This window comes from Lates calcarifer, linkage group LG12 (genome assembly GCF_001640805.2).
Source record: "Lates calcarifer isolate ASB-BC8 linkage group LG12, TLL_Latcal_v3, whole genome shotgun sequence".
Taxonomy (NCBI): domain Eukaryota; kingdom Metazoa; phylum Chordata; class Actinopteri; family Centropomidae; genus Lates; species Lates calcarifer.
The window spans coordinates 16,745,735-16,763,636 of NC_066844.1; the positions used below are offsets into that span (position 1 = coordinate 16,745,735).

The 17,902-nt window shown below is 38.6% G+C and overlaps 1 protein-coding gene across 3 annotated transcripts in view; it reads right to left on the bottom strand.

Annotated features, from left to right (window-relative positions):
• Window positions 1-17,902, bottom strand: part of slc2a9l2 (solute carrier family 2 member 9, like 2) — a 92,290-nt gene that overhangs the window by 13,217 nt on the left and 61,171 nt on the right. For all 3 annotated transcript variants that reach the window (XM_018700286.2, XM_018700288.2, XM_018700289.2), the window contains exon 12: window positions 3,362-3,489. In XM_018700286.2, coding sequence (XP_018555802.1) covers window positions 3,362-3,489 — 128 coding nt within the window. The remainder of the gene's footprint in view (window positions 1-3,361; window positions 3,490-17,902) is intronic.

Sequence of the window (17,902 nt, forward strand, 5' to 3'; positions counted from 1 at the left end):
GATAAGAAGACAGCAACAAAGGCCCAGTACATTTACCTCAAGGTGGGCATGAGTCTTGTAAAGCAAGTGGACCGACTGTACATTACAGTACACGTGTCTCAGTATTGGTGGCACAGCTGCAGTACCCTACTATTCTAAATTAACATATTTCCATCATACTTTTAACACTCAAATAAGAATTGCCTGATAAATATCCTTTTAATCACTGATAATCCTATAATAACACAATGTACTGATTACAGCTCCTGTTATTCATCTGTATACATATGATATTTATAAATTGATATGGATTTTTCTTCAAGTTCATGTGGTTTGGATTTTTCAGACCACCATGGTGGGGCTTGATAAGAAAGACATGGACATTGAATAGGGGCAGAAAAAGGGTTGAGCCTGATATATAATGTATATCAATCCTTCTTGGCACCTTTTCTAGTGGTTTTACCAGCATAATTACTGTATTAAAATGTAATTTTCAATTTAAAATGCAGTGAAATGAGCTAATTTCCTTTGAAGACAGTCTGCTTTTAGACTGTAAACCAATATTTCGGGCCCTTGTCTTCTCAAAGTGGTAAGGTCTCAGGAGAAAACACGACTCAGGCCAAACTTCAAACGCAGAAACACAATATGGAAAAAATAGATCTTAAATATTTTATACATTATACATTTTTATTGTTGTCTTGGTTGGCATGGAGTTTTTGGGCTGGTATTAAAACAAGAATCCACCAAAATACAATGGAAAAGTCTTCCCAAATGGATCAGGACGAACAAGTAAAAGAAAAGTGAACCATTGAATGAAGTGAAATTAAAAAATCTACTACACAATACAGTAAATACTGTATGTGAACAAGTAGAGGCTGTCAATGATTTGGAGAAAGACCAACATTTTAAGTTTGGCGCTCCCCCTCTGGCAGACACTGTGGACAGAACAAGATAGGGATCAAACTACTGATCCACCTGCTCCACCATCTGAGTTAAAGCTGCCTTTTTTTTATTATCTGGCATGCCACTTCCAGACTTCAGTTTGCATTCCCCTTGTCTCCCAGTGTTTAAAAATCAGCACTCAACCTGAAGACCTCATCAAGAAATACTTCCTGGACAAAATGCTGTGTGGTTTTACGTGGTGTTGATGAACTGGAGTTTATGGGGAAACTATCTGAATGTAAAACGTTGAATTTAAAGACTTGTGGCAACTGCAACAACGCCCTGTCACAAGGTTTTCAAAATGCAACATAAAACAATAGACCAAAGTCAACTTGCACCTCAACATAGCACAACCAATCCATCAAGTGACCAAAATGGGTACCAGGCAATATCCTCCAATAGCATTAAGCCCAATTCTAAACTGTACAAACACAATATACTCCCTAGGAGGGTGTTTCAGTAAAGTGAAAAACACTGAAGTTGAAGTTCAGAACAAAACAAGAAAACACATAAAAAGAAAACAAAAAAAAGTCCATAAGGCCGAAGAAAGAGAGAGATAAGCACAGAGGGAAAGAAACAGAGGAGGTAAAATGAGAGGAGGCAGTGATGTGGAGCCGCCTGGAGCAACAGTCAGGTTTTAGAAGTTGAAAGGACCCTGCAGTTTCCAGGAACAAATTCCAATTTCAGACACTAATAGGCTCTTCTGTCTGAGACTGAGTCTGTTGTATTTGCTTATTACTCCACTCTTCAAAAAAACACATTTATCCTCCTTAAATAAGAGGTCTCTCTGGTCCCATATGAGACACATCAAAGATACTCAGGGATTAAGTGACTATTATGAACTGTTTAGAAATGCAATACCAGAAAAAGTATATAAAGGGTTTCTAAAATAGAGACTTCCTATGTTAGCATCTGTACCATTTTTTCTGTTTTTCTACACTGTGTTTTCTTGCAGAGGGTCTCTTTTATCAGGTCTTTTGTTTTTAAAGGTAAAACACATCTCACCGGACCTTTCTGTCCATATTCTAACATGACAGGTATCTACTTCTGTACTGTCTCCTTATTTAAACCACAGTAAAACAGCAATTACTGTTATTTTCTTTAATTTTGTTAGCAACAAATAACTGCAGTTGTGAAAGTGCTTCTGTGTCTAACTCTATATGTATTCCTGTCATGTCTCGCATTTCACCTGCAACACATTGTTTACAATGGCTGAGGAACAAAGCAGACTGTCAGCAACACAACAGTCAATGTCTGAATTTGATCTGTTTAGCCACAGCTTACAGCCCAGTACAACATCATGGGGAGGGAGGCAGTGTTGAAGGCTAACAAGACACTTCAGGTTACAATTACTCATCTGAAGTGTAAGTGAAGCATGAACCATTATGTGGCAAGGTAAGACAGCTGCATTGAAAAGATTGACTTAAAAACAGAAGCAACAGAGTCAGGGATATACTGACTTACAAGCTTGAAAAACACTGGATCCTTCAATACTGCAAATCAGTCTTTTATTTAGGCCTCATAAATGCTCACTTTTGGCAGACTTCTTACCTCCAGTACGTGATGCAGGTTTTTTCTTTTAATTCTTTAAAGCCAAAGGAAATAAAAAAATATAATAATCCATAATTGGGGATTATTATTACTTTTTCTTTTTTTTACTTTTAGAGAGCAAAAAGAAGACAATATACAACAGGGGCTGAATAATACTTCTCATGATGAGTAAACTGCACTTAATGTGTAAATTGGTTGTAGTGTGACTTTGGTTTTACTGCTATTATCTCACAGTTATAAAGTGAAATTCTCATGCCAACACGGGAAATAAAAACAGTCTCATAATCCTGGTTGAGTAATAAAAGCAAACTTCCCTGTGGAAAACCCTTTGGGGCTTAAAGACTGTTACTCAGCCGAGGTGGTGATCACACAGGTTTTGAGTAAAAGAAGAGTTTTCATTTCCATATCTCACGCTGTTACGTCAGGTCAGATCTTAAAAGTCTCTGCACTAAAGCTGAGAAAGTATCAGAGAAGTCAGTGGAGTGGTGTGCATTGGCTGCCAGAAGTTATGATGCTACATAATAGGGACTACAGAAACATCAGTTCTCCAAGTATGCTGACCAGTGAGTCCAGAAAGGAGGTGGAGATGCTGGTGGAAAATAGGCAGCGCAACAACTCAACATAATGTGGCAGGCAGCCACTGCAGGGACTAATGAAGAGCTGACAACTTTAATGGACTGAGAAAGTTTAAGTGACAAACATAGGTGCAGCTGGTTTGGTTTAGCTGACAATCAGCCGATGACTTACTGTGTGTGTCTGACGTTTTATTTTCGAAAAGTGCCACTTGTTTATTTGAAGCATGTCTGCTAATGATGTGGCTGACTGAGTTCCAGAACTTGACCTCTGTTAAAATGTGTAAACGTTTGCACATTTAAATGATGTAACTCACTTGAATGAATGGGAACAGGAGGCCCACAGCAAAGTTGGACAGCCAGTTTACAGTGCCAGCGATCATGAAGGCAGCAGGGCGGTAGGACTGTTCAAACAGTTCCCCGGTCAGGACAAAGGGGATGCCACCTGACAGAGAAGAAAACATCGACCGACTATGAGTTACAACAAACTACACAAAACACACAACTTTGTTCTGAGCGGCATTCTGAACTTACAAACACAGTGGAAACTTACTTGTTGTTTTCTCTTACTACAGGATGAGCTTTTGTTCAATTCAGACACAATGATCACATAAAAGTTTTACTTTTCCCTGCCCTCATACCAGATAGTAATGCATTGTTTCCCATGTGCATTAGTGCATGTCTGACACTATAGTTCCCACAACACATAATCCCTTTTTCTCAAATAACCTCACCATGAACAGAGCTCATATTACCATTTCATGGCCACTTTGAAGATACAATCAGCTATTTATTTGATGCAACTAAAATCTTGGATTATACATGTGCACTCCAGAAAAAAATCTAAAACATTATTTCAAGCTGTGAAGAGCCTTTAGTTAAATTTCAGAGCATAAAAAAAAACAATATTTAAAAAAAAATCGATTGCATTTGCATGAGTTATGTTATTGTGTTTCAGTAAGGGCTCACAGTCAGTAACAATATCACAGTTTAATCCTTTTAAGGTGGCATCTCCTTTGTTGAAAGTCCTCTGGTACAGTGTGCCCACGTACTAAGTAATGTGCACCAATGTTCCGATCCAAACCTGGAGGAGCAGATGTTGACATTTGGATGCTTTGGTGGTTTCAAACCAGGAGGCTGAAATCTAAACACTTGGCACACTGAGTTCAAATGTAAAAAGTAGTAATTCACCCTGACAGATCATTGCAAACTCAAGAAGACAGTGCTGGGAAACAGTTCAAAACACTACAGTCGCTAATGCTGCTGCTGCAGAATAGGTTTTTTATTTTTTTAGCTATCTAGTTTTAGCTAGATTTACATCATATATATATATATATATATATATATATATATATATATATATATATATATATATATATATAAATTTTTTTTCTGCAACACACTGTTTGTACAAATGATTCAATCAGGAGAGTTTCAGTAGAAGATGTTATAATCCTGGCTCTGTAGTGACAGTAAGACTTACATAGCATCTTCAATCAATTTAATGCCAAAGTTGGCTTGTTGACTTTTTTTTCCTGCTTGTAAAAAATTTCACAAACAAGTCAGCAAATAGGAAGAAAAAAAAGTTTTAAAAAAACAAACAAAGAGACAAAATGAAAGGGAACTACTCCGGCGCTCAAACAATGTGGGTTGAAGCTTCTGTACAGCCTGGTGCACCCACACTTTTTATATTCTGCAGTTTGTAAGCTGTAAACTTGATTGATGGTATGAAAGAAACGTTTTGTTGAAATGAGAGAGCATTTAGAAACTAACGCCATTATTATGCAAGGAAAGGAAAATCAATCGACACTGCAGGGATAAGGCAAACTCTTGTTAGAGGATAATGAGCCAACTTAAATGACCTGTGGTGAAAAAAAAAACTTAACAACACAACAACACAGGTCTGATTCTGTGCAGAAAGACATGCATTTATTATTTTTTTTTTTCCCCAAAACACACCACAGTAGACAGGATTTGCAAATGTCTCTGCCGCCTTGATTGTGGATGCAAAAGGAATGCCACTTTTAAAAATGTAACATTTTCAGCCATATTTCATCAGAGTGTAAGCCTATAGACATTATGGCATGGACCCCCTGCTGTAGAGATTATGCAGGAAAAAGCTGCAAATGTGATCAAACCACTTTCTCCATGCTGTGACTCTCGAGGACAGATGGAGTTGGCAAAGGTTCACGCTACTAGTGATTTGTGGTGGGCATATGTTGTGCAACCATGTCAAGAAAACATGATTATGTGTCTGTACTGTAATACAGTTTTTGCTCGAATCTGTGACTGCCTGCACTGCGCATTTCAAAGTCTGAATGCTCACACCAACACCTATATTTTTTAAACACAATCACACAGTCACACAACAAGCTAGAATAATGGAGAAAGAAACACTGATATACACAGCCACACACTTTCGATAATATTATCATAAGTTACGTCTTATCTGGATTGTGTGTTATTTGGCTCCTTTTGAGTAAGCTGTGGCCTGACAGAATATTGGTATAGGAGTGAAGATAGTGTTCCCTGTAGGGCAAGGCATGCTGTGAAATGGTGTGTGTAAGCAATTTCAGCTAGACATGTAGCAACATAGTTTTCCCCACAGTGTTCCTACATTAACCACATTGTTAAAGCTTTAAATTACTTAAGAAATTAGATGTGTAACATTTGTTCTGTAAATGGGGCTGTAGAGAGTCTTTTACCCTCTGAAATGACAACAAAAACATCACTTTAGGCTACAGTATAACATACTGTATTCTAATACTTGTTGTCACTTAATTGCCTTTGAAAAGAAAGTTAATAAGCTGCAAACCATTTAGAACTGAATAAAGGGAGGGATGGCTGACATTAGCCCTCAGTATCCTCTTAGATTTAATTGGCTTGCAATAATAAACCATCCTATTATCTGAATAAGATAGCCTTGCTGTCAACAAATGTGACCAGCTGAAGAGTGAATCTGTGTGTGTATTCGTGCATGCACGCAATAATCATGTACATATTAGAGACCAGCCAAAATCTCAAAAGATTAATGGTCACTGACAAGAAGTGCAGGTGCCCTCTTTCCCCTTACAGCACATCTTCACTGTGGAGAATAAATGTCAAAACACTGTTAACATTTCTGAAAAGTTGTTCCACAGTGAAATGCCAAAGCAATGTGAAAATGGCCTCCTGTGATTTAACCCCATGAGAGCCTATAGACCCATTTCTCCTTTTAGGAAAATTATAAATTATGGGGGATATTAAACAGACTAAATGGACCACATGTAAAACATCTTTGAAGTTTTTAAATAGTTTTTTTTTTTTTAGATTTTTTTTTTTTCTGTTCTGTTGTCAGATGACTGAATGAACATGAAGCAGGGATTCGTAAATGCTACCTGTTAACCAATGTGAATACAGTTCTTGTGACGCTGCACTTAGTCTGTCAGTTAAAAGAACAATTTTATGCTTGTCTGGTGGACAGATGTGGAATTGCCTGCATTGGTGTGTAAAATGAGGAAAGGAAGACAATGTTCCAGTCAATGGAAATGTCTCTTCTTTACTTAACAGTTAAACAGCACCCGAGTGTGTCTGAGCAGATTTACAGCACTTGATAGTTTTAGACCATCTCCATTATGTAGTTTGACTCTGGATACTGAGCACTGTGTTATCCACATACAGACCACGTGTCAATGCCTTGTGTAAAACGAAAATTTGAATTTTTAGATCCATCTACTCATAAAGACATAAAGATAAAACAGAGAGAAATATGAAAACACATTTTCAGTTTTAGCTTGCTTTGTGTGTGCATACTGTATGTAGCCTTAAATCTAGGAATCCACCAAAAAGTGAGTGTCCTTCAGTCAACTTAACATTAGCACTTACAATATCAGGAAATTAAACATCCTCTACAAAGATGTTACCTTGTAGTCTCTCTGGAAAAAAACATAAAGTCCCTCACAATATGAACAGATACAAAAGGTTTTGGACAATTGATGTATGTACTTTATGTATCCTCTTATTCTGTCACCAAAATCTATCAAACCTTGAGGGACAGCTGCAGTTGTCATTGACAACAGTACAGTGCTGCTCTATTTGTCAGTTTCTACATTGTGCACATTTAATGAATTGCTTCTAACTACAAAACTACATGGAACCACAAAGGGCACTGGCACCATCCATGAGGTGTTAGGTGGAAAGTCCTCTCTTTCTCTCGATTGTTAAGAACCTCTAACAAAGGAAAGGCAACTTTAATCAATATGAATGTAATACATTACTAATGACACAAGCAGGACAAACAGGAAACATTAGGAAGAGGGTTTTTTTTCCCCCCCCCTTCCTTTTTATGGATGCAGCTCCAGCAACACTGATTTCATTTCTCCCAGGAAAGGACAAATCTGCTTCACACATGATGCAGGGAGGGTGGGGCAGCTGGCCAGCATAGGCATTTTGTGTGTGTGTGTGTGTGTGTGTGTGTTAGTGTTCAGTTTAGATCTGTTCCAAGATAATCTGCTCAGTACAAAATAGTGTTTTCCAGGGAGTTGTGCACCTAATAATATGTGAAGCGTGTGTGTGCGTGTGTGTATAAGAGGGAGAAAGATAGAGAGAACAGAAAATGGTTGGGTGGGTGGGTGTTTATTTTTTTATTTTTTTGCGTACACCGTACACACTGGTAAATCAGGCCACTGCTGGCCTGTATTTCTCATATTTCACACAGTCAGTCATGATCCCTGATATTGTAAAGGTATTTCCAGCCTTGCAACTTAACTGAGTTGAGGGGACTAATTGAGCGGACTTGTTGCCACAGCATGTTCCATGTCAAGCCAAATTTCTCTTTATAGCCTTTCAGTGCAGTTACAGTCTCAGACTGCTAGGATGAGCCCAGGGACAGCACACTAATTAGGCTATGTATGTTATTTGTCCAGCATATGTTTGTGGAGGGCCTCAGAGGAGACAGCGTGTGTTGAATGATGTGAGATGAAAATATGCAGGTTTCCCTTCTAGCCACAGCACCACAGCAGCTCACTGATTAGTGCACAGTCAATCAGAGGGTAAATGGCTAATTAAAAGAAAAGCCTGCTTTGTTACAGCATATCCTTATCACACAGTATCTCCCAATGTTGTCTTTTTGCCTGAATATGTCAGCTTAAAGACCCTGTATAAATCAGATTGTGTTCACTGTGTCACTTAGTATCAAGATTCATTCACTATATAAAGTCACAGTAAAAATGTATAGTCATTAAAAGAGCAACAAAATTAACATTAGATCTGTTCATGTAGTATCTGCAACACTGAGCAGGTGGGCATAATGCATAAAATCATGCATGCATAAAAATTAACTAAACATTCATATTATATAAAAAAATAAATATATACAATAACAAATATATTGATTAATGCATATAAAATCTGTATGAACTAAAATAATAGATCAATAGAGTATTAATGATTATTTAGTGACCACATAATTACTAGTGGAAACAGAGCATGAAAAGATCAGTTACAACAGATCTAAATCACATAAGCAGGCCAGGATGACACAATAGTGCAAAGTTGGTCAGACAGAAATTAAATAGTGATTCCTTTGGTTTGGGATTTGTGACAGGACTTAGTGCATTGCCTTCTGTTTCAGCTTGACCTCCTGAGACATCACATTTTCGGGGGTTTGGCCACACTCCACCAGTGCTGGAGCCTTGATCTGTTGTGCCTCAGGCAGAGAGTCACAGATGACAGGACAGCGGTGAGAAGGCAGCACCAGAGGCCACTGTGTTTTTTTTTTTTTTTTTTTTTTACTCACAATTGGTTCTGACAGGGGTTTTAACCAGCGCATCTGTGTAGTTTATAAGTGCGCCCGCAGTCCTACTTCATGGCAGAAAGAAGATTAAGATTCTAAATACAAAAATATTAATTATTACATTTTTATTAATCTGGCAAATTTTTCTAACAGCTGCAAATTATTCATACTTGTTTCTCTAAATCTGGAGGATTATCTAGTAGCGCCACCTTTGCCCTTGTTGTGTCTCATGTGATTTGCTCCACTGCTCACAGATGTATGCTTGTGATATTATCTAACAACAGCGCGCACACACACACACACACTATAAACAAATACTAATTATATAACAGGATAATTATGTCACACTAGCAGAATAATACCCTCCCACACCAACACATGAAATATTCTTGTCACACATACAGCAGCATGACTGGAGTGAGCTATGTGTATCCATGCAGACACACAGTGAGTGAGAAGAAATTGGCATTGACCTTTATCAGCGTGTGAGTTTATGTGAATTTCATTGTTAATATCAGCAAGCAAATAGAGTAGTGATACTTTCTGACAATTATACATCAAATAACAATAACAAACATTTTCAATATTTCAACTTAAAACAGTTAATTCCATTAGGACGTTTGATCAGAAATGGCTTAAGCATTGTGTGTTGCATCAATATTAACATGCTGACGTTTAAGCTCTCGGCTAGTGAAAAAAGAATTAAGATAAGTCAGATAATTCCCTCTGTAAATTGTGACAGCCAGCAACTAAAGGATGCCCAGAAAAGAACAGCTGAGGAAAACCAGCAGGTGTTGATGATGAGCTGTGTGATGACTCATATGTATTAAGTTGTGCGTCATATTACTCAGGGGGAGGTGTAGAGTAGAAAGACTGAAACACTGACAGTGTAGCTCAAAAGTTAGCAGACAGTTTATGGGAAAAGTGTGATGTTGCTGTAACACCTTCAAAGATAAAAACTTCAACCAAAAAGAATAGTCCCTTTACAACTTTGAGGTGACACAGTGTGATAAGCAGAACGTCATCTGAACTGCTGCACACTGACAATAATAAGGGTGGGGTATATAAAATTTGAGACACTGTATTGACAGTATCAGCAACTATTATTGAATGTGATCGTTAACATCAAGTCATGTGATAGTAATAGATAATAAAAAGCAACAACCATACACCTCAAAAAACCTACAACTGCAAAAAAAAAAAGAAGACAAATGTCCTCAGTCAAACACTGTTTTGAAAAGGTCTTTGTTTCCTAGCTTAGACAGAAAATAAAATTAGAAATTACGCATTTTAAAGGATATTAAGTGTATCACCTTCAAATGTGTTGGCATATGTATCAGAAAGGATGAGTGAGTTAACTGTAGGTTTGGATGATTTATCATATTGCTGAAGTGTTTTAGCCATGCTAGTAGCATGGCTGCAGGGATGACAATGCTGGTCACTCAGTGAGTCTGGACTTTCCAGTCCAGACTGAATGAACTGTTGGATAGATGTGGATTAAATTTAATACAAATATTCATGGTGCCCAGGGGATGAATCCATGTGACTTGTGGTGATCCTCTGAGTTTTCATGTATTACTACCAACAAGTCAAAGTTTCCATTTGTTTATGATCAAATACCTGCAAAACTATTTCTATTAACCTCAGCTTTAATTTTTTGTTTGCATGTTGACATACTGGACTAAGACAGTGAACATGGTAAACATTAGAACTGCTTAACATCACCATGTTAGCAAACAATAGCATTTAACTATCTTGGTTCAGTATCTTGGAGCATCATCTTGGTTTGGAGTAGGAGTCAGTCAGTGTGCTTTGGTCCAAAATGAAAAGTTCCTGTATACTTTTAATATGTCACAGGCAAAAGCAAGTTCCTCAAATAATTCTTCTAAAAACTGAGACAGCTTCTGTTTGCCCATGGTGATAGCCAGACCTTCATTAACCTGATGTACCTGAGGTATCATGGCAGAGAGAAAAACTGCCAGTGCTCTCGCCAAGTCTAAACAACAGCATCTGACAAACTCCCTAGAACCTGCCCGGTTCACCCTCTTTTCTCTGAGGCTTGTCTGACACTCAGAAGGCAAAAGACCTGTGGCAGAAAACTGCAGGGAAGTAAGCTTGCATTCTGCCCACACTAGAAAAACTGGCTGAAGAAAAACACTGCAGCATGATCTCCCTGTCCTCATTTGCTCTCTCAGCTTAGACTATAGATTGCAGATGGAAACCAGGGGCGAGAGGAGCAGAATCATGACAAAGTGGTGGCCTTTATTAGAAACATCACATGGCCATATGTGGAGACAGAAAATGTGATGATTTATTATACTGGTTGTTTCACCTGGTGATGGCCATTTGGACCGCTGGGATAAAGAGCATCCTTGAAAATCCTATCAGCAACAAGTATGATAGCAGAGTTCACTGTGGAAGGAGGGAGGATAGCCAGGATTAAAATCCAGTGACAATAAAACCAAGGTTGCCTGGGGATTGAAGAGTCAGAGAAGACTGTTTGGAGGACTTATGTTCAGCACATGGGGAGCTTCTAGTCCCAAAGGAATGAATATGCTACTTCAGAAGTGTCCTCCACTATAAATGACTGTAGAGGGTCAGTGTCACACAGCAGTGGGGCCATGGTTTAACAGCACTTCAGTTCTTGAAAATGCTGGTTCTGCCTTTACACACAACAATCATTCTTCTTGTTACTGAGAGCAATTGTGCAGCTGAAATGAATTTGTGGTAAAAGTTTCCAAAGCCAAAACTGTTGCTTCTAGTTGCTAGAGGTTAGCCAGGGTCATTCTACAACTCTCTGGACTTAAAGGAGGATCCATGTTGACGAGGGTGCAGTATGTAGTCCTGGACTTTTTAGTCAGTTGAGATGTCATGCAGATTGACAAAAACTAATATTTTAAGCATAAATTGAAGGGGAGTATTGATCAGAACTTGAACGATAACATGTGTGGATGAGGCCAAATGGCACCACCAATCTGTTTTTTTTCACAGGCACCAATTAAGCCACTGAATTTGTGAATTGAATTTGAGTGAATTTCCCGTGCGGATTAATAAACTACCTATCTAATCTAATCTAATCTGAAATCACACTGAGCTGTGAACATATACAGCTTCACAGCAGGACATTACCATGCTGACCTGTGCAACTGTGTTTTGTTAGCGGGGATGACAAGGGTCAACACATAACTGGCTCCTCCTATGATATATTGATTGCTGTTTACTAAAAACTGATCAGACTGAATCAGATTTCTCTCTCAATCAACATAGCAAGTTGTGGACATATTCTACATTATTTATGTAGCAAATGAAGTTGCAGGGAGGAATAGTGAGAGAAAAAAAACAACCACAGTGAGTTGGTTACATTGGAGACAAGGTCATTAGTTGGTCAATGGTTTGTGTGAACCAGCACCAGGTCTGGACCTACCCCACCAGGTCCAGCACCTCCAGCATGTTAAAGTACCTTTCTGTGTTGTACTATGGAAAATCATTTGCACCATGCTAGATTGTCTTGGAAGGTCAGCCTCATGTGGGTTTCCCCACTACCTATGGAAAAAAGGCTTGAGTGCCTTGTTGTTGTAACAAGGTGATGTCATGCTCTTCTCACATGGTTGTAGCTGCCCCTCAAGAGTAGTCTGGTGTAGTGTCAATATTAAGATTTTCAATAGGAGGGTATAGTAAGGGGATTACGGCTCTTGGCTGTCATGTTCAGTCAATACTATCAGAGCCCTGAATTTGTCTTTCCCTCAAAAGAAAACCCTACCCCGGCTGGTGCTGTAGAGCAAGGGGATGAATCCAGAAGTGGGGGCATCTTGAGTGCACTCTTCCATAGCGAGTGTTTCAGGACCCAGAGGAGAATAAACCCATCCCTGCGGAGGACAGGCTCCTGGCAGAAGATTAGTGTCATAGTCATACGATCTTTCTGAAGAAAACATTGTTTTCTGCTTTTTAGTAAACTGCTGTCAGGGGTCTGTGTACATGGAGGGAATATTACGTAAGTAAGTCTCGCAGGAGACATCAGCCTTGGGGTGTACAACAATATTTGTGGAGGAGTAGGCAAGGAACTAGGCAAGGAATGACAACAATCAGGGCCCTACTCCTCCAGAGGCCTCATTTATATGTGGGATGCAATCAGACCAGGGACAACTGAGAATTGCATTCAGTTCTGGAGATTTATGATTATGATTCATGTTTTTTTATGCTAAATGTCACTGTGGCAAGGTGCACATTAAAATAGGAACTTGATGTACGTATTCACTCATAAATCTAAATTACAGATGATTCAAACCACTTACAGTACAGCAGGATTGGAATATTAAATAGTAGCAATTTCAAGCCTGTGTACTATTAAGATAGATAAACAAAAAGACATTAACTAAATGAGGTGGTAAATACAGAGATGATTAGAGGCACCAAACACACACCTTCACACAAATACATTCAGGTGTACAGAGACCATTTCCCTCTGGCAAACCCATAGTCCATCAGCCTCTACTTCTTCCTTCATTTCTTTTGCTCTTCTAATTAAATCTTGCTCCATTATTGGCTGCCACACATCATTAAGTTTCACCTTGGCTTGATTTCGCTCCACAGAGAGTGTCCTCTCATCACTTCTGTCACTGTATATTTGGCTTGTGGCTCCTAAAAAGCAGCACATGCCACTCTTGTCAGGAAATGTTTGCACCTCACCCCCAGTTTCCCTCATTTAGAGTGTGGCTGTCTGATACGTGTTTATTTCCACACTCCCAGGTGAAAGGTGATTCATCTTGTTTCAGTGGTCTCCTGTCTTACACACTATGGCCTGTTTGGCAGCACTTTGTAACCACCACTGTGTCTGTCTTCCAGCTATGGCCTTTTCTCTTCCCAGGAGAATTGAGTTAATACACCATCCAACAATGACAAGATCATAGGGTCTGATACAACACACTGTGAACATAATGACTGAAAAAAATCTATGGATTTTGAGCAAAAGTTCACTTGTTCAACAGAGGAAAGTCAATTTTTTTTTTCATGGTTGTTTACTGTGCATTGCAGATGAACTTGCTGAGACCCCACTTTTTTGTTATAAATGGACAGCCATCCAACTTTTTTGTAAAAACATTAATACCATTTAGGTTAACGCCATTACCCATATTTATGGCTTGTCTGAACTGGCACAAAATTTCCAGAGTGTTGCAGATTTGATCCAATGTTTAGTTTTACAATTTAATTTACACATAATTGAAAACCTTTATCACAGCTACGCCACTGATTATTTGTGACACAACAGCTGTGATTTCATTTACTGCCCCTCAAAGCTCCAATAACATGCATATTAAAAAATCTCCTTATCACCATAATTTGTGTGGATCTCATTTCATTTTACAGATCTGAATGTCATTTTTAAAAAAAAGAAAGAAAAAAAAAAGAGTGTTGTCTCTCACTCTCAGAAGAGGACAGCTACTGCACCACTTGCTGAGAGCCTCTTGCTGAGAGTGTGGGAAGAACTCTTAGGTCCTTTTATGATTGAGGAATAATTCTTAGCTGAGATGATTTTTGACATTTAAAACTGCTGTTACTGGAAAGCTCAACATTATGGGATTCTGTCAGTAAATGACAGAAGCGCATAGTCTAAATGTACACAGAGCAAGTGCATTGAGGGCCTGTCCAAACCCACCATCACACCTTCTAAAGTCCTATAATGTGTCTTCACCTATGTCCAAGAGGAATCCATGACACACTGCAATGTTATGCAACAAACAACATGTGTTTTATTTTTAATCTTTTCCATGTTTGAGCGCTAGTCCACATCTTTGTGTGTGTAACAAGCAGAGTGTGTGTTAGTTGTGCACCCACCTGTGTAGGCGCATATCGCTCTCTTGATAATGCGTGAAATGCCTCGCCATTGACTTCAGACCACTTTTTTTTCCCTCTCAACTGTGCAATCACTGTCTGCTGCCTCAAGATAGACAGACACCAGCACTGCACCTGACCAGACCTCATTCTAAAACCAACACGCCAGTGGGTGCTCAGATGGGCACAAGTACATTGGCTATTTCAACAACATGGTTGCTGGATATGAAAATGCAGTGGAAAGTACAAGACCAGTTTTGCTTTATTTGTCATCATCTATTATTTGAGACCAGTTTGAACACTGTAGTTATCAGTTTCCCATTGTCCTCCATGGTCTGTACAAAAGTACATTTACTGTGACTGGTGAAAGAAATGTTCAGATCCTATACTCAAAGTATTAATACCATTGTTTAATACTTACATAACAATAGGAAAGACATACAGTGAGTTCAGAAATAACTTTTAATAATAAATTTGTCATGTTAAATTTGGATCAAATGACTCCCTGTAATGTTTAATAGATGTTAAAATACTGCAGAACCCAGCATACCAGTCCTGCAGGAGTTGACTGGTAATGTATTATGATTCAGAAGTAATGGTGCATTTTTCATTATAAGTAACAGTGTATAAAGCATTATTTTGTTAAAATGTTTACTGTTAATTTACACTCTTTCTGCAGTATAAATAAAAAATAAAAAAAATGCTTAATGTAGCTTCACCAGCACATTGAAAATGCCCATCATGGCATATGATCTGCCATTAAATGACTGAGAGGCAGCTGTAAATAATTTGCTTGAATGGCTAAGCTGCAATTAACTGTCAGAACCAATTCAGTGCTAGCAGTATTAGTGTACAAGTATTCTGGAGCAAATATTTTGAAGGAAAATGTGTAGTCAAAAGGAGAGAAAAGGAAAAGAAAGCCAGGGGAGCATTTGTTGACCAAGCCATTTTCTTTTGTCAATGCACCATTTACATTAGGACAATGGGAGGGGTACGGTGTGATTTGACAGGGAACAACAATTATTTCCCTATTATCACTGAACAATGTGTATCTATAGTGACTGCCTCAGTTGCTTTTCCATATTCAACTCTAAGAAGCTTCTCACCATAGTGCACAAAAGAATATCATTTGCATCTTATCTCAAAAATAAAATTCAGAAACACCAGGTGGGCTTATTTGCTTGCTACTGAAGTGAGTGAATGTTTTTTATGTCAACGCTGATCCTGCAGTAAAAAAGACATTAAAGAAAAACCATGTGATGTTTCATCTTGATCTTGGTGGAAATTGATGTGTCCTGTGGCTTGTGGTTGATGTCAAACACCCCAAAGGACTAAAGGCTACAGTTAGAGGTTGCAGCTAGAGGTTCTTTTTTGTTTTTTGGAAGGCCAAAATGGTAGTGCACCCTCCATTGCCTTCTATTTGAGGAAGGGCTTTAATCTTCTAAACCCAACAATGGCTGAAGCTCTTGGTAGGTAAACAGCTGTAATGCTAGCTAGTGATAACAAAAACTTAAAAAAATAACTGAGGAAGGAAGGAACTGAGATGAGTGTAGCAGACTAAGGGGTCTTGGAACTTTGAGTATCGGTAAAACAGCCACTACAGTGGTGTCTGTTTTTGGTCTTTTGTTTTGATCTAATTATCTAAGATTGAGCAGTGCACATACAGTGGGAGCTTCACATCATCTAGAGGAGCATATTAGAGGATCACAGAAGTGAAAAAGAAGTGTGAGTTGCAAGAATGCTGCAGGTTATTATGTTTCATTCAAAATATTTGACCCTGCCATCTTAACTCAAATCTAGCAGTAAACTCATAAAATGGATGAAAAATCATTGCCAAGCTAATTTATATTCAGTTCCAAAATCTATAAAAGAAATGGGAATAGTTTTCCTCTCCAGCAAGGGCATAGAACATTTGCTTTCTACATTTTGTATAACCAACTTTTCACTACAGTGGGTGGGAGGGTGCATGGGTCAGACACTGTGCTCTATAGCTGAGATGACTACAAATGTAATTTGACATTTAAAGTTTCTGCCCACAGATTTTCTGCTTTCATTATTTTATTGTTCATTTACAGTGCTGCCCTGTGGATAGGTTGTCATGAAAACAAAGATTAGCTTGAACTATTTTTATATTATTATTTTAATCAGAGACAGATGAAAAACATCAGCTCAAATGAATAAGGAAAATAAGTTCTTCACAGTAAGCTCTAACTAAGCTCAGAAAAGGGCTGGCCACAAGTTTATTTTTAATTATGTTTTACTGACACTGCTGACTCCACTGTCAGTTCTTTTAAAGCACTTTATTAACATCCTCTCTTTTTTAGCTGCTCAAAGTGGGGAAAGTTTGTCATGACAACGCTTTCTTTTTTTGGCTTCAAGGGACGTTCATTTCTAGCTTCAATTGATCTCTTGCCCTTGTTCGCTTGCTGAGGAACAGAGGGGCTCACTTTCTTTCTGGATCAGAAATTTCATCTCTAGTGGGCTCGCTGAAAGGCAGGCACGAAGGGAGCGAGACAGGGGAAAGATGAGTTTGTACCATGCACAAAGTGATCTGAGGGAGAATATGAGCTCTTGTAATGCTTATTTCTGCACAGGCTTCTTCGAGTTACACAACAAATCCACCAAAATAACAATGCACAGATTTAGGTGTTAAGTTTCAGGAGTGCCAGCATGGGTGTGAAATGTTTATTTTCATCCTAGGAAACAGCCTAATCTCTGTTTCAAGTGATGAGTGAGTCACCAGGATTACTTAACATAATTTCTCAGCTGTGAAATGAGCACGCACCAATTACATGGCATGATTAGATCCAAAAGGATGATACCTTGATGAATGCAGGCCACTGTGCCATTGCCAGACATTTCTCCATGCTAGATTTGCACTGTTGACAAGACAATAGAAGACTCCTGGCTGAACACACACATACACAGATATATTACAACACTCGAGCTTGTGGACAGTGTCTAGAATCCAAATCACTTGAGCTGCATGTCTTAAGATGTTTCAACATCGTTTTCATTTCACCTCCATCGTTTTGGTTTGTGTGTGTGGGTCTGTGTGTTTTTATTTCTTAAACTTTATCCAGAAATTCACTTCTGATGTATTGCGCCTGTTAGTGTATCCTGTGTCATTCTATGTCATGACATTACAGTGGAAAAACAGATCACCATTATTATTGTGTTATTATGTGGTGGCTCTGCAGTGGATGTCCACTGCCTGTGTGTGCGCTGACAGTTCAGGTTCATTGATGTCTGACCC